The sequence below is a fragment of the Manacus candei genome, unplaced genomic scaffold, assembly GCF_025592945.1.
Source record: "Manacus candei isolate 608988 ecotype Guabito, Panama unplaced genomic scaffold, ASM2559294v1 h1tg000023l, whole genome shotgun sequence".
NCBI classification, from domain to species: domain Eukaryota; kingdom Metazoa; phylum Chordata; class Aves; order Passeriformes; family Pipridae; genus Manacus; species Manacus candei.
Genome location: NW_026138071.1, coordinates 25,381,685 through 25,398,417, shown reverse-complemented (window position 1 = coordinate 25,398,417; position 16,733 = coordinate 25,381,685). Strand labels below are relative to the sequence as shown.

Here is a 16,733-nt window from a genome sequence, read left to right as displayed (position 1 = left end):
AAAAAAAGAAACAAAAAATAAGGAAAAGCAAACCTCTCTGGATTTAACTCCTTTAGGAAAAGAGGATATCTTTAACATAGTAACACAACTTGGTTTAATGCTTTAAAAGGCACAAATTTTTAAATTAATCACATGAAGATTTACCATAGCTCCAAACATCACTCTGATGGGTAAATTTCCTGTAGTGTATGCACTCCAGAGCCATCCACTTAATCGGCATCTAGGGAAAGACAAGAGAAGTGTACCCTTAGAAATACATTATTAAAACCATACAGACAGATCCTGTTTTAAGACATCAGCTTCCTTCCTGTTTCCTTTTTCAACTGCAAGCTTGAAAAAAAGCTGCACAACCCAGCAGAGGAAATGGCCGTTCCTGCCCTCTGGAATGGGGCTTTGCCTCGTAAAACACGTGGAGGTGAGAAACATGAACCGATTACCTGCAGAACTTCTCAATTTTATTGATTCAGACGTAGTGGAAAAACTCATGTTTTCATCAAACCTGTGTAAAGATGGGACAAACCACTGCATCCAATTCCCCTAAATGAAAAGTGCAGCAGAGAAGGTGGAATGCAAAAGCTCTTTTGCCTCAGCAGTTTGCAACACCAGACGCTGCTATTTCAACTGCTCCCTAATGAGGCAAGTTAATAATGCAGCATCCATAATACTTCACAGTCCCCATCATCAGGGTAAACAGGCAATGGGGAGAACTTACAGTGCTTAATTTCTAACTCCTAATATTTGTTAGGAATTTAGCTGTCCCAGTTCTCTTATCAGTACTGCTGGGAGAAAAGTTGCTCCCAAAACTAAGTCAAAAGTTACCTCTGGCTGTGAATCACCCTCAGGGGAGCTCATCTCTTTTGACAGAGAAGGGTGTGCAGGCAAACCAAACCTCAGTTTGGCATAAGAGTCCACCCTCATGAGTTTGTGTTACAATGGGATTCATGGTTTTCTATTCTTGAGCTGGCCTGATGGGCCCAGGTCAGTCCATGAATATCTAATAGACACACACTTAGCAGATTTTTACCTGGCAGAGACTGGTATGGGTTGCCTCTAATTGGGAACTATGGATGAGGTACTGGAATAAACTAAAGAGATATTTAACTGCAGAGAGAATATGAACAGATAGTGGGTGTAAAAGCAGAGGATGTGTCTTCATTCAAACCCTTACGAAAATACCTTCCATGGAGTTGACTAATGAGCATAACCCATAGAGTTATGGCAAAAATAGCACCCTGTAATAAGGTTGGCTTAGCTCTTGCAAAGGCAGTTCATCCTCCTCCACTAAACACTGCAGAAGTGCATCACTTTCACTGCCATTAAATATGGCTGGGTTGTTCCAAATATGAACAACTGTCGAAGGAGCAAAGGCTGCCTTGTTCATCATGAGGTAACTCAGATTGGAAGCAATCTCAGGACACCTCTAGTCCCACCTCAGGCTCACAGCAGGTTCAACTACAAGATCAGACCAAGTTACTCAGGGTTTTATCCACTGTGGACTTGAAAACCTTCAAGGATGGAAGCTACATGACCTCTGTGGGCAACCTGATCAACTGCCTGATTGCTCAGTCTGAACCTCCCTTAGCACGCTCTCAATACAACTTGAAGCTGCCTGTGTCTTCTGGATTTCACAGAATACTTCTCTGGAATGAAGTGATACCTCTGACATGTAAATGCTGCTCCAGAGCTCTCAGCAGTGTGACTGGCCTCACAAGTCCAAGACACAGCTGCCAGGGAACAGCTGGTTTGCAAAGACCAACTCATTTTCTGTCATTCACTGGCTGATGGAGGGAAGAAGCATAGGGGTTTCTGAAAACAGGATTAGAGAACTGAAAGAATCAGGGAAAACTCCACCTTCCCTGCCAGGAGGTCTCTTTCCATGGGGAAATGGGAAGGCACCAGTGACTCCTCTCAAGCTCTTCACCTCAGTGACTGAACTGCTGATGTGATCCATGCACCACAGGCCAAGGGCAGCAACCACACAAACAAGGCAGCAGCCCATCTCAGAGAACAGCACACACTGGCAACAGCTGTTTGTCCCAGACAAGGGCATAAGTGAGCACAGAAAAACACAGCAAGTAGACAGAAAGGAAACTGAACATCCAGGAAAAGGAATGACAAGAGAGGTAGAATCCCTTGGGATTCTGTGACATTGAAATATGAAATTTCAAGATGTTTAGGGAGCAGCCAGCATCAGTATGTACTTACAGCCCTCTGAATTTTATAATGCATTAATCTGAAGGCAGTAGAAATGAGGTGAGGCACTGTATGGATGTGGTGTGGTATGCTGGAAAGTAACAGGGGCAAATTTCTGTTTTCAAAATTATCCTTAAGCTGGCTTTTAGTGGCCTGGCATTCAGCATGGTATTGGAGACATGGATGCCAGACAACATACACACAGGTTCTTTCAGTGTGATGGAAGAGGTAAACTCTCTTATGATACAAATAGAAATATGTTCTGTGGCCTTCCCTTTTGCTTCCTGGAAAATTACTTGTCTGGGAAAATGGGACTGCAAGTTATTGAGGTGCACACTGACCAGAGAAACGGGCTCAGCAGGAATGCCCTAGAACATCCATCACTCGATGAACCAAACTCTTTAGAACAAAGATGCAAGATGGAACATATGAACAAAATCTGAGTGTGAAAACTGTTCATGCAATTGTATTTCAGCACCTGGAGAAGCTCAATGAACAAAGAATGAACAGCTTTTATGTGTGCTGTCACAGAGTTTTGCTAAGTCACTGACAGACTTTCTTACACAGATAATAGTCCCATAGGGATACACTGCCCTAAAGAGTAACTTCAGGAGGTTTGTCACAGCATGATAAATTTACTTCCAGACATGTTCAGTACTCACTTTCCCTCCATCAGCATTATACTCCTTTTCATCCCCCTCCAAAAGCCTGGCCAAGCCGAAGTCAGTGATTTTCACGTGGTTTGGCGACTTCACCAAGACGTTACGGGCTGCCAAGTCCCGGTGGACAAGTCTCCTCTCTTCCAGGTACATCATTCCCTGAAGGAATAAGAACAGTAAAAAAATTCAATGAATCTTACATGATTTTTGGGAAATACCTTTCACTGGTGACATGTAAATTGTCTGGTTCACTTACAAGTATTCACAATGAGAAAATGGCCTAGAGGGCAGAAGTTAAACACTGCCCTTACTCTGAGCAGGAAGTGGGATTAGATGGTCTTCGGTTACTCCAATGTGAATGATTCTACAAGATTCAATTCCCAAAGGGAAAAAAAACCCAACAAAATAGTACATAGATAACTCCTTTCTTCAGCAAGTTTTAAATCTAGAAATGTGAGACAAAGAAAAGAAATATTGTGGCCTTTATTTTTCATGCAGGAAATCTGGTGACCATAATCAATTATCAATTAAGCCAAAGCCCCACAGAAATTAGGCCAGACTGGGAAACAATCCCAGCTCTGTAATGTTCCAAGCAAGTGTCTTCAATTCAAGATGAAGGTTCTTGTCCATCTCCAAATGGTTTTAAGTAGGATGCAAATTTTCACTGCCCTCAGATGAAAAACAATTTTTTATTCCAAGTGCTGAAACGCCCTTGCTTCTTCACTCCCTTACAATACTGCCTGTAGTACTATAATAAGACACTAGATCAATGGCCATTTTTTTATGAGCATATATATTCTGTTAGAAGTACTTTTGTTAACAAGCTCATCCAGCTGCCTTTACAGATAAGGTAACATATACTCAAGTTTCCCAGTCTTAACCTTATTCTTATTCTGGTGGGAGACTAACCATCCACCATCAGTACAGAAGTTTACATGATGCTTTGTGACACTGAGACAACACCAAAGCTTAGTCTTATTAATTATTTGACACACAAAGGATAGCTGGGCAGGGTTACAAGCCTATAATTTCATTAAAAGGCATTTATGACATTAACCATCATTATAAGAACCTACAGATGAAATTACACACTTGATAATTACCCTTAAGGTATCTCTTAATATATTAGCTCTGTATAATATATATGGTAATTTTTAAAAAATCATTGCTGAATACCAAAGAGATCATATTATCTTATAATACAGATGATTCAGAGACCCACACATAGCGATTAAAACAACCAGATTACTCAGAGACATAGTCCAGATTTTATTCCTCTTCATAGCCTAAGAAGTTCACACATACTTATCCCCATGCAAACTACCCCTCACGATCAGAATGCAGCCCTTTGGTGACAGAAAGTGGGCAGCAGGTCAAGGGAGATTCTGCCACTCTACCCCACCCTGGTGAGACCCCACCTGCAGTTCTGTCTCCAGCTCTGGGTTCTCCAGCACAGGAGCTGTTGGAACGAGTCCAGAGGAGGCCACCGAGAGGATTAAATGGATTGAGCATCTCTCCTACAGCAGAAGGCTGAGAGAATTGGGATTTTTCAGCCTAGAGAAGAGAAGCCTCTGGGGTGACCTTACAGAAACTTCTGAAGGGTCTATAAGAGAGCTGGAGAGGAACTTTTTACAAGGACATGTAGGACATTTTACAAGGACAAGGCATAATGACTCTAAACTAAAAAGGGTAGGTTTAGATTAGACATCAGGAAGAAATTCTTCCCTGTGAAGGTGGTGAGGCACTGAAACAGGTTGCCTCTGTTGATGCCCCATCCCTGCAAGTGTTTAAGGCCAGGCTGGATGGAGCTCTGAGCAACCTGGACTAGTGGACGGTGTTCCCGCCCTTGGCAGGGAGTTGGAACGAGATGGTCTTAAAGATCCCTTCCAATTATGATTCAATCGAAGTGGATGTCTTTACAAAAAGCATCAAATGGAGCCCTAAAACTGCTGTGGGATTTAGGAGGAAAATTTCAGTGCAAACACAATGAAAAGCTTTGAAAATATGCGGGAGACTGTTTGGCATAAACACTATCTCATGCAGTCAACATGAAGGTGGTTTGAAAGTGGACACAGGAATTCTTTGGCATAAAGCAAATGGAATTATTCTTTAGAAGCACTGCTAGTTGAAGCAAACACACCCTCCTGCCAATTGCAAATCAATACTTTTGGCTTTTGACTATCAGAACTGTATGTCTTTGAAGGCATAATGTTTTCTGACATAAAATTAAACCCCATAGAAAAGGGACAAATAAATCTCATGGATTAAACAATTGTGAGTCACACAACAAACACATCATGAAATCAGAGGCACCATTACTTAGCACAAGAATCACCATCTGAAGAAACTGAACCAGAAAAAGACAACATGGGCAATAGCAATGGCACTGTGTAATAGAGGAAAATCACCCCCAAAATGGTCCCATAAAAGTCAGATAGATTGGGAAATCATATATCTCTAACACGGAACAATAACCAGAAAGGGCTTCAAGGCAGCATCAATATTACTCACAACAAGTACTCTGGGAATTAGGTGGACTTCAGCAAACTCCCAGTCTCATGTCCCTCCCTAAAATTATGCTGGGTTTTTGCAGTTCCTGAAAGTTCTGCCCCTGAAGCCAGGATTGCAGCCTTGTGCTTCTCCCAGACACCTCTCACAATCTCTTCCTCCACCTTTCATGGGATTAAGCATCTCATCTCTCTTCAGTCTTGCATCTTTCGCTGCAGAAGAGCTCCTCCCTGAACAAAATCTCTCAAGGTGCTGCTGACATCTCTTTTCTACCTAGTTTAGGAAATATCTCAAATTTTTAGAATGAACACAAGTCCTCCTAAAGCATCATGGAGTTAACTTCCACCATCCTTATATGGTCAAAATTCTCAATCCTCAAAATAATGGGGGGGGGGGAGAAAAGAAACGTCCAAACCTACAAATAGATCTTTGTGGGCAGGATCTGATGAGGGCACAAGAAGCCAGAGAATTTGATGAGAGATTTCTGCTGGCATCAGAATACATCTGGCCCAAATAAAATTATAATTTTTAACAGATTCACTTGCACCTATCAGCACTGAAATGATATGAAGATATTGAAAATTTCTTTTAACAGAAATGAAGAAATAGAATTTCTTTCTTGTTAAGAACATAACCTGTACTGAGGCTTTGGCCTCCTGTCTTTAGCTAATGATGGCAGGAACAGATGCTAAGGTGTCCAAAAACATCCTTCATTGAAAGAGTTAAACAAGCAAATTCTTAACCATGCCTCCTTGGTCTTATCTTACCTTCTTTACACATCTAATTTCCAACTATTTTTAAACATGCAGGTTAACAATTTAGGATATTACACTGTTTATTCTACTCATTCATTTTCATTTATTTCTATCTTGTGCTACTATTTAATATTGTCTTAGTAAGATTCTATTTCATTCAACCTAAACTCACACTCTCTTAAAAACGATAAAGATGTGTAATCACCGGCCTAAATATTGCTCCTCACCAATATCACATCTGGTTTTCTTTTATATCCAGAAAGAGGGTAGAAATAGCAGTCTGTGTATCAGTGTACTTACAGTTTACTTCATCTCTGTCAAACAAGCTTCGCAGGGCTTTTTCCCACCTGTGCTATCTGCAAAGCTAAAAACAGATGATGTAGGGTTGACAGCTACAAAATCCTCTGCAGAGTCCATGACCTGCAGGAATGTAAATCCTCATAGGAATACCCAGTGTAAACATGTTCGATTTTCCTGATACCTAATCAACAAGTTTTAAAGGTAGGTGGCAGAAGTATAAATGAAAAGATATGCATATATTTTCAGTATATGTATATATTTTCAATAAAATGAGACTATACAAGCAGAAGAAAAGGAATCTAAAAATGGGAATCCTGCAGTACTCACTGTGCCATACTGTCTAAACATATACTATGCCAAAAACCATCACTTGAAGACAGCTTTAAAGCTGGCAGGAAAAAAAGCTCTGTATGCATCTCTAATCTTTTAATATGACACAGAAGTATAATAAAAAATACTCTCTGTATGACACGGCTGGTACCATCACCACCCCAAAAGCTCATGAGAGAACACCAAGAGGACATTTTAAGAGAGTTACAAGACAAAATTACGAGTGACCCTTGTCTGCAACAATGGAAAGAGATCTGTTTGTAAAAATGCTGCTCTAAAGCCTGACCCAATAGACACTACGTGTGTCATCTGAGGTGTGATCTGTGAGGTTGGGGAAATAAAACACCAGGGCTTGTCCAAATCAGAGCTATGCTGTTCCCATAAAATTATCAAAGTATAAAATGTCATGATAATATGAAACCCCACACTTTAGTACACGCATTAGAATATCCAGAATATGGGCGGGCCTTACGTGCTGAAATCACTGAGAGGGAGGTTTGACATCAAGCCATTAATGGTCAGTTGTCCCATTATCTCGAGCCTCAATTAATCTCACATGGACACAAGAATTAGCCATGACCTACCCATCACTGATACTTCCTCATCACAGTCACGACAGAGGCTCCTCAGAGGGAATGTCATTAGAAATGCAATTACTGCTAGGATCCCTCAACACTAAAATCACTCTCTGAATCAGAGCCCAATGCTATTAAAAAGTCAAACATCCCCTGCAAACAGGTATAACACAGATAAGTTGAGCAAGTCCCTTTGGAACCTCAGGATGAGTGAGGAATAGCCCTTTGTCTTTCACAGCTGGGGGTGGGAGTGGGAATCACCGGTTTTACTTGCTGAGGTGAATCCTGCTCTCATCAGTTTACTTTTGGAGCTGGGTAGGAGTAACAGAGAACAAAAACTACCTTGTTGAATAGACTAAAAGTTAGTAATTAAGAGCTATGAAAGAAGAAAGTCTTTCCCAGTTGTATTATGGAGCGTTTATGAAGTCTCAGGTATGGTGGATAGACAGATTTGGAATGGTCACTTCAGCCACAGTCAAGTATGTTCATTCTCTTTTTATAAGAAAAATGTCAGATCCAAAAATGAGATAACATGCTGGCAACAAACTGAAGTGGGACAATGGAAAGAAGACTTTGTGTCAAATGGGACAACTTTCTGATAGCTCCAAGTTCTGAACTGTGGTAGAAAATATAACATTAGGTTCATAAAGCATTAGGACTTTCAGTGCTGCAGATATCTACAGAGGAGTATCACCAAAGTCAGGATGGTGGTGGAAATAGGAGAATAAAGGGATTTTTTTAAAAAGGAAAATGAAGCTTTTCTGGCAAGTCACAAGTTTGTCCTCTGAGATATCCTGCCTTTAAGTTGTGGCCACAATTTGCTGTTTTCTTACTTTGTTATTACCAGTGTTACTTTCTGCTGCTGTAATTTGTCTCCCAGTTTCTGGGGGCAGCATTTGAGCACAGCTTTCATTTGTGTAAGAGTTACAAGCAGAGTGTAAGAGTTACAAGCACAGACTATTTCAGATGCTGTAATTTGATTTCCATCACTTTTTTTGACTTTTCAGAGTCCCACCTCCCTGCTGAAGATGCTTCTGGATTGGTTCAAAGGTGGCAGCTGCCACTCAGGGAACGTCCATTTCTTTGAACTACATGAGTCTTGCCTGAAAGCTCTTTCCATCAGGTGCCTGTACTTCATTTCCAGAAAAAAGGTATTCACTGCTCAGGACAGAATTCAAATAGGTATGTAAGTCATTAAATACAAAGTCCTTTTGGGATAATTACTAAAGATGAACTGAAGTGTGTTTAATCACTAACTAAAATTTAACATATGTCTTTGATCTTGCATGATGCAAGACAATTCAAATTAAAAAAGTAACTATAAAAACCTTCACCCGCCCAAAGAACTTTAGCAGTACCAGTGCACAGCAAAACCACTACAAACGCTTTTTTCTCAGTGAGACCTTTTGTTGTTTTCTATAATATATATATAAGTATTTCCCTAAACTGAGGGCATGTTGATCTTATTCCACCCAGGAATTAAAAGCTGCCTGTCTTTCTTTGATAATAACTTCCACCCACCAAAGCCAGCACACACGGCAGATTCATCAAACAGGTACAGGAAGAAAGAAAATTTCAAGTCCAACTCAAATCTCATGGACATTAGTCTGCAGCCTTGGAGACTGCTCTATTACTATCCTCATAACTTGAGGCTAGCTTAATAATGTGAATCACTGCAGAAAGCCTCAAATGATCATCTCTTCCCCCACATACTCCATGGAAAAAGTGTAATTTTACCTGGGGCTAAATAGACTTTCAAGGAAAACACGGTGCCCTTTGTTGTCAGGAGCAACCGGATTCATCCAGGTAGCTGTTACTCCAGAGATGGCTGTGGGAGGGAAAAACTGACACTGCTCTGAAATACACTGACTCAGCTGCAGAGGTGTGATGTGCCACGTAGGTCTGCCTGGGAGCTGGGACTGGAGGTCACCCTCATAGCCAAGGGAAAGTGAAGGATGCTCTCTATTTTGGTCCAGAGCTGGCACCAGACCGAGCTGGGGACTCACACTTTGTGCTATGCACACCTCCACCAGGTGAGCTGCCAAGGGTTCCTGAAAATGTCTGCTAACTCTAGTAAAGCTGGCAAGGGACACACAGTCCTGCATTCAGGGCTGTGGTGTAATTCCCAGTATTTAGGAGTTCAATTAGCTCCCGTTTATAAGGGGTAAGTTAATCTCTCTCTTTTTGGTAAAGGGCAGACAAAGAAAGCTTATGTCATACGCTTGTATTTCTTCCCATCTCCTGCTCACTTGATAAGCTCTCTCAAGGTTTCACTTCTCTACAGCTTAAGTCTGAAGCAATGTGCTATTCATATGTAACAAGCCGCATCTTGTGGTAAAAGTGCTTTTATCTCAAGATGGCCATCTTCAGATGCAGCCTTAGGACAGAAATTTGATATAAGTATCTGGATTTTCCTACAGCTCACAGGTTACGTCCACCTAAGCACGACCAGAGGACTGAAACGTTGCTAGACCTGCACTCAATATGTGTGTGTGACATCAGCAGAGTGGATGCTGTGCATTCGTGCCTGCTGATATATCCCTTTCTTCACAGTCCTTCTGTGACATTGCCATATGTTTTTGGACTAAACAGCTCAGAGCACACAGAAGCAAGACCAAGACTATCTATACCTGACATAAGAGACAGGATCCCAGTACAGCTGGATTTCTACCCCTATGGAAAGATAACCAGCAGCAATGCAACTCCCACATGGGTAACTCAAGCTAGCTCTGCTGTGAAAAGAGTGGTGACATTTTGCACATGGGTAGGTCTTACATCTCTCCACTTGTGGATCACCCAGAAGTACAAATTCTGTCTGCTCACATATGGGAGTGTGATTGCACATTGGCTGACTCAGCTGAAGCACAAAATAGGGATGAGCTGGCTTTGTACCAACCACAGGAGGACACACACTAGCTGTGGCAATATAAACATGCCAGTTACCCATCAAAAGAGCGAGTCTGGATAAAAAGAAGTCAGTGTGAGATCTCTGCTCTGCATCATGTGGCTGCTGCAGTATATTTGTTCAAGAAATAGGAGTCCTAAAGCCTGATTTACTGCACTGTTAAGCTATGGCCCAAGACACAAAATAAAAAAAGATGCTGAAGCATAACAGGTCAAAACAAACTTGGGAAGCAAAAGTGAAGGGAAAGAGGCCATGGGACAAAATTAGATTAGAATTACAGGAAAAATGCAGGCTACTCCAAAATGACAGGTGATTCATAAAGGGAGAAAAAGTAGAAAGAAATAGGAGGAGAAGTAATTTCATAAGCACATGACATTTCAATACTTAACTGACTGGACTGAACAGACATTTTGATGGGTCTGGTGTCATCTCACCCCTTCACAGCACAGATAAGTGGGTCACTGCTGAACTGATTGGTTCTCAATTCTGAGCTTGTGGGGTCCTTATAATGAAGCTATCTATCCTAAGTAGGTGCTGAAGCTCCTCTGGCAATACCAGAAGGGGCGTTTGTTCCACTGTCATCATCAAACATGTCCTCTGTCTGAACTCCTGCAGAAAATACGAGTTGTCTCCCAGGTTCCCTCAAATAATGCAGCTATCTAGATTAGCTGGTGCTGAACATAAAGAGTCTGTGAAGCACTTCATGTTCATCTGACGAAAGCTGTTACATAAAGCAGCATAAGCAATGAGATGCAAAACAGGTATTTCAATGTTGGCCATACTGCATGTGGCTCCAAGCTCTGGTCCTGCCTACAGCCACATCTGTGTAGCTGCTGTAAAGTTAATTTCTAAGCATGACATTCCTTTGGGAGGGAGCTGTGGAGTTGTATCTAATCTCCACTTTGCAATTAACTCAAGACTATTGCCACAGTGTTTTCTTAAGACAGCTGGGTGCAAGGTGCTCTCCTATGCCAGCTCTAGTGCTTGAATGGGCAAACTGGGTCATACTGGGTCATACTGTGTTACCACTTCACCTGGGCCAGGTATTCCAGCCTTCTGGACTGTGTGGACACAGGCTACATTACTGTCCCTATTCCCAAAGTGCTCAAAAGGACAGGAATGTTGTCCTATTAGCTCTGAAGAAAATCACAGATCAGCTTAGGGTACTGCAGCCCAAAGAAGAGAGAGAAATTGTACCTTCTATCTGTGCTTATAATAAGTGTATCAGCAGTAAGGCCTCAGTAACCTGGAGACAGCTTTGCAGCCCCTGTCATACCCTCACTATGCCACCACAGATGCAATGCACAAACATAAGCTGCAGCCAGAGACACACCCAGAGAGTTTCTGATCCTTCAGTTACTGAACAAGACCCAGAGCTGTAATAGGAAAAACTTTAATAAAGTCAGGGACTCATGGGTAAAGGGTCACCCCCAACACTTTGATAAAATACTTCACATCCGATGCCTCCCCGCAAGCACTGCAGTATCTGCTGCTCACAAGGGCTGCTGAAGGCGAGCACACAAACCAGCCAGGTGTTTCCAGGAGACTGTCCTTTGGATGCACTGCCCCACATGGGAGGAGAAAAAAGCAAGGCAGAAATCTGCTGAGGTCCCTGCCTAAGAAAAAGCCTGACTGTCCAGGTTCATTTCCACTGCAGGGATGCCCTTCCCCAGACGTACCACAGGGCCTGGGCTCTTCCAGCCAGGATTTCCCACCTGCTGTGCCCACTAATGCTGTCACAACTCACCTCTGTCCAGAAAGCACAGAAACACTTAGTGCAGTTTTGGCTGCAACCACAGCTACCTGTTGTTAACGCTTTTTTCTGTGAAAGAAGCTTTTAAATAAGAACTGCCTAAATAACAAATTTATTACTGCAAAAGTCTCCTTGCTGGGCAATAAACACTCATTGCAAAGTAACTACAGTTAAGAGGCTGGCAGGAACACAGTCCTTATGGCAAAGGCTGTGAATTGCTGTTTCAAAAGCAAATCATAGTAATCTGTGCTACACATGCCAGCAGGAGGAACATACCTGTCCTCTGATTTGGGAAGTGCTCAGAGACTTCAGGTTTCAGCTCCCAGTGGATCACATCCCCCTAGAAAGTGTTTGATGCTTGTCAAAGTGGCAACCAAAGAGAGAGGTATCAATTTGTACAGGCTTTTTGAACGCTATTCTTTCCCCTTAGATTAATTGCTGCAGTTAGACCAGCTCCAGGTCCTTCCTCTGAAGAGGCAGGCAGGTTAAATGCATCCTATAAAGGACTTCCCAGTGCAACTCTATAGGTCCAAACTGTCCACCAGGGAGATCATTCGGCTTTCCTGCTCAGAGGGCAGCAGCATATTTGAACAACGGACTACTTCTTCCTCACCCCAGCCACTGACCTCTTGCCAATGCAATTACAACCCAGAGAGTATATTGTGCAGTGCATTCACTCTCTCCAAGAAAGTGTATTTAAAATGGATTACTTCTGCTCCTTAGGCAGGCAATCAATAGAGATGTGGACTGCAATAAGTACAGAGATGTCTGTGGGCTGCAGCACTTATCCTCTATGTCTCTTCAGAAATTAATTAAAAATCAATGAAGTGTGCAGCCTATTAATAAGGAACCTCCAGATTAACAGATACAAGCACAGCCTTCCCTCAGGTTCAGAATGAACACAGCCCCAGTGCAAACACACTGGAAATTCTCCAGTACTCCAAACCATTCCATAAGTACCCTTGCTTGGCTATGCCCTGCATCTGACTGAACATCAATATTCCCAAATTTATGCATCTTTAACAAATTGCATGCTATTTTGAAAGACAGCTAAACAGGAGGAATTTGGGTAAACATATAGAGGCTTCAGAGTTACTGTGCTGGCCTTCTAGAAAATGGTCTTATGGCAAAGCAAAATCACCTGTGTGAAGATGGGATGCAGCAAACATCTAACACGGGGATAAGTCCAATATCTTCCCTCAAGTTACAAACTCTCTTTTTTTTCAGACAGCTTTCTTTAGAAATGAGTACTGACCCGGTAGCAGATAATTTTCCACTGGAAGTGTGCAGATGAACTGACATATCATGCACTGGATGCAAGGTTTTCCAGTGTTCACTTTATATTGCTGCATGTTATGATAACATAATATGTGACAAAACAGGTCTTTCCTGTACTCTGTGTACTTGCCTGGTTCAGATGAGACAGTGTGTTTGGACAGCTGAACTTAATCTCCCCTTCTCTTGGGCAGTGCCCACAGAGCAGACAGGAAGCACTGTGGTGGTACTATCTTGTGTGTTCAGATGAAAATCCCCCAGGAAAAGCCCAGAGCAGCTCCCTGCTTCGCAAAAGGCAAATATGTATGTAATTCCACTGATCTGCCTGAAACAGTTAAAGGGTGAAATTTTTGACCTCAAGACACAGGAAAAAAAGGGCGCTTTTTGTCCAATTAAAAGCTGATAGCATTATCCTGTGTTCTCATTAAATTAAGCGTGGAGGATTTTATTTTTCTTTTCTCAGCAAACAGCATAATTGGTGCTGAATTTCTGAGCTAGGCACCTTTATTTGAAAGATGCCTCTGAAGCACACACAGCTTCAGGGCTCTGTATGACCACTTTTAAAATCATCATTTCAGTGTAAATAGGAAAACAACAGGACAATGAAAGTGCTCCTTCTCCTAGAAACCACTGCCTTCACAAGCTATTCCATAGTGAGGGCCACTGGACTCTGAAGGAAAAAATGGAACAAGGGTATATTTACCCTCTCCTGCTACTATTTTCTCACATAAGCAGAGCAAGCAGTTGGTCTGTACAATGGCTTCTGCTTTGAACTGCAATATTGTTCTACAACAGAAACTGTTCTGAATTTATTTCAAATGCTTTCAGTACTCTGATTCAAGAGACTCCTTGAATAAATTAAAGGTTTGAACTTCCAAACTGTTGCCACTACGTTTCTGAGCACTTCTTAAAAACCCACATCACAGGTAACCATAGTTACCTATTTCATTTTTTTCCCCCCTTTTCTAATTGAGAAGCTTATGACAGCTGACAGAACAGGAGAGGCCAGCCACATAAACAGAGTGTGCTCACCGATAATGGCTGGAGAAACCTGCTAAATAATCCATTAACCTTATTCAATAAATCCAGATGAGTGCTGGAGTGGGGTGAGTGGAAGACAGAAATGTGGTTTCAAGAGACTCTTATTTCCCCCCAGCTAAAACGTCACATTATTATTAATGGTTCAGAGCATCGCTGTGTTGACAGTGAGAGCCCACACAGCGTGAGTCAAACTGCCACTGTGTCCCACCAGTTCCCTGCCTTCAGTGTGTGTGTGGGTATCATTAAATACACCCTGCCACCTTTTCCTTTTCACTCCACGATGCTGGGGAGGATGTTTATAACACAGATAAATTATCCAAGAATATATAAAAGGTCCATATGCTCCTTGAGAGAATGGAAACAACAGCCAGGGACTGTGCCCTGGCAAAGGGGAGGACAACTGAGCACTGCCCACTGCACTGGGGTGCATGGTCTATCCCCTCCTCTGCTTCTCTGTCCCCCAGCTCAGCCCTATCTAGACAGTAACACCGACTCCGTGGAGATGTGGGGATAGTGCTTCCAAAAGCAAGTTTCAACAAGCCCTTGCATTACTCTCTTACAGACTACTCACAGAAAATAAAGTATAATTCTACCCTTTAGGTAGAATTACAGGACTCAGATAATTATGGAGCACTGACTGCAGTAATAGTTTGTGTTATGTATTGGTTCACTCTTCCTTTAAAGTGGTTCTACAGTTCTACCAAGGGATCACAATCCTACACGGGGGAGAAACTAGTTCTGAAGTTGTAAATGCTTAAAAAGAAACCTTTATCATGGCCTCAAAACAAAACTGATGTCTTCTTTTTCTATATATTCCAGAAATACCTGAACGTGGTTTTGCTCAAGCTTTTGAAATCCATTTACTTTTAGGGTGGAGCACAGTCCTGGAGGTTTTATTTCCCAAATCTGAGAAACTTCCCAGTGAGCAAGAACTGGCTGTTTTAATTGATCTCTGTACACTTTCCAGATACAGTAAATACTTCAGTTACAGCTACATTTTTGTCAGGCTGTCTCCGGAGCCAGGGATGCCATGATTTATTCAAACAGAAAAAAAAACACAACTCATGACTTTGACATCTCAAGATCTGAGCATGTGGGTGGTGAATATATTGGAAATTTTAAGAGCTGCTGAGCTGAAGCAGGTGACCTGAGTAGAACAAAGAGGAATCAGGGCAGGTGTATTTCCAATGATGGTAACATTTCAAGTGTCTTAAGACTCAATTCCTGATTTTCTGAACTTAAAGGGAGTTTTTTCATTAATTACAACTGAGACAGGTTCAAGCCTTGGGTTAGTGGTGCTGCTGCTGCTACTGCACAGCATGCAGCTGCAACATGCAAATCAGGTTGAAAGGGATTTTAACCATTGGCAAAGTAATTCACAGGGGAAGTGGAGGAAACCTAACAGCCCTGGCCTCCTCTAAAATCCCAAGTCTTCTTTGAGAAGACTCACACTTGAACTTTCTCCCCACCTATGACCACTGGCTTTTTGCCTCTCAGCTCTACAGCCATGAATTTTACTATGATTTACAATGTCACACTGATAGCCCTGGCTATGGAATACATATGGAGACTTCGCTCAGAGTAGTCAAAAGGCCTTTTAACAGGATTCAACCTCTTCCTCTAGCCTGTGACCAAGACCTGGGGACCAGCCACTAACACCCTGCTTAAAAAGCTGTCCCTGTTCTTCCTGCAGTTCTGTGTCAGCATTTTCATGCTTGAGACTATTGCTCCAGGACTGCCAGTGTACAATATAGCCACAGTTGCTTTTGACAAACTGCCCTATAGATACAGGAACTGTCTTCTTAGTATTGAATGAGAAGATTCCTAAAAGTGTCTGCTAATAGTAAAATCATGCAGTGGGTAGAAAAGTCTCGTGTTGATTTTGGTTCATTTGGATCAGATCCAAACATATGAGAAATCTCCAAGCACAGTTTCCACACTCTCTTGGCTAGCATTTTTCAGCTGTTCCTCCATCTCTGGGCTGCTTCATTCACAGTTCTTTCCTTTCTCTTTAAAACAGTCGAGCTATTTCAAAGGCTCAGCTGTAGAAACTCACCATTTCCCCAAGGACCCAATCATGCTTTTCCCCCTGCTCTTCAATTAAAACTAACTGGCAGCAGGCTCAAAATATTTCTCTACCTTGACTGAAACACACTGATTAAAACACAGGCACAGGCACAACATGACCCCCCTACAGAAATACCTTTGAAAAGGTCTTTACAGGAAAGGTTCTTCAGGAGCAAGGCAGGGAGAATCAAGCTTCTCTGGGGACAGCATAAAACAATCACGTCAATAAAAGCTGCCCATTGAGCAAGTGGTACAGACTGTGATGGAAAGGGCTTCTTTCCAGAGGCACTGAGATGGATGAGGATGCCTGGGATCACATATGGACACCACGAACCAGCTTCTTGCCTGTGATATTATTACTAGAACATAGGA

The 16,733-nt window shown here is 42.1% G+C and overlaps 1 protein-coding gene across 4 annotated transcripts in view; it reads right to left on the bottom strand.

Annotated features, from left to right (window-relative positions):
* Window positions 1-16,733, bottom strand: part of ERBB4 (erb-b2 receptor tyrosine kinase 4) — a 603,712-nt gene that overhangs the window by 33,122 nt on the left and 553,857 nt on the right. For all 4 annotated transcript variants that reach the window (XM_051786747.1, XM_051786748.1, XM_051786745.1 and 1 more), the window contains exons 21-22: window positions 2,856-3,011; window positions 145-220 (exon numbers count right to left, since the gene is read on the bottom strand). In XM_051786747.1, coding sequence (XP_051642707.1) covers window positions 145-220; window positions 2,856-3,011 — 232 coding nt within the window. The remainder of the gene's footprint in view (window positions 1-144; window positions 221-2,855; window positions 3,012-16,733) is intronic.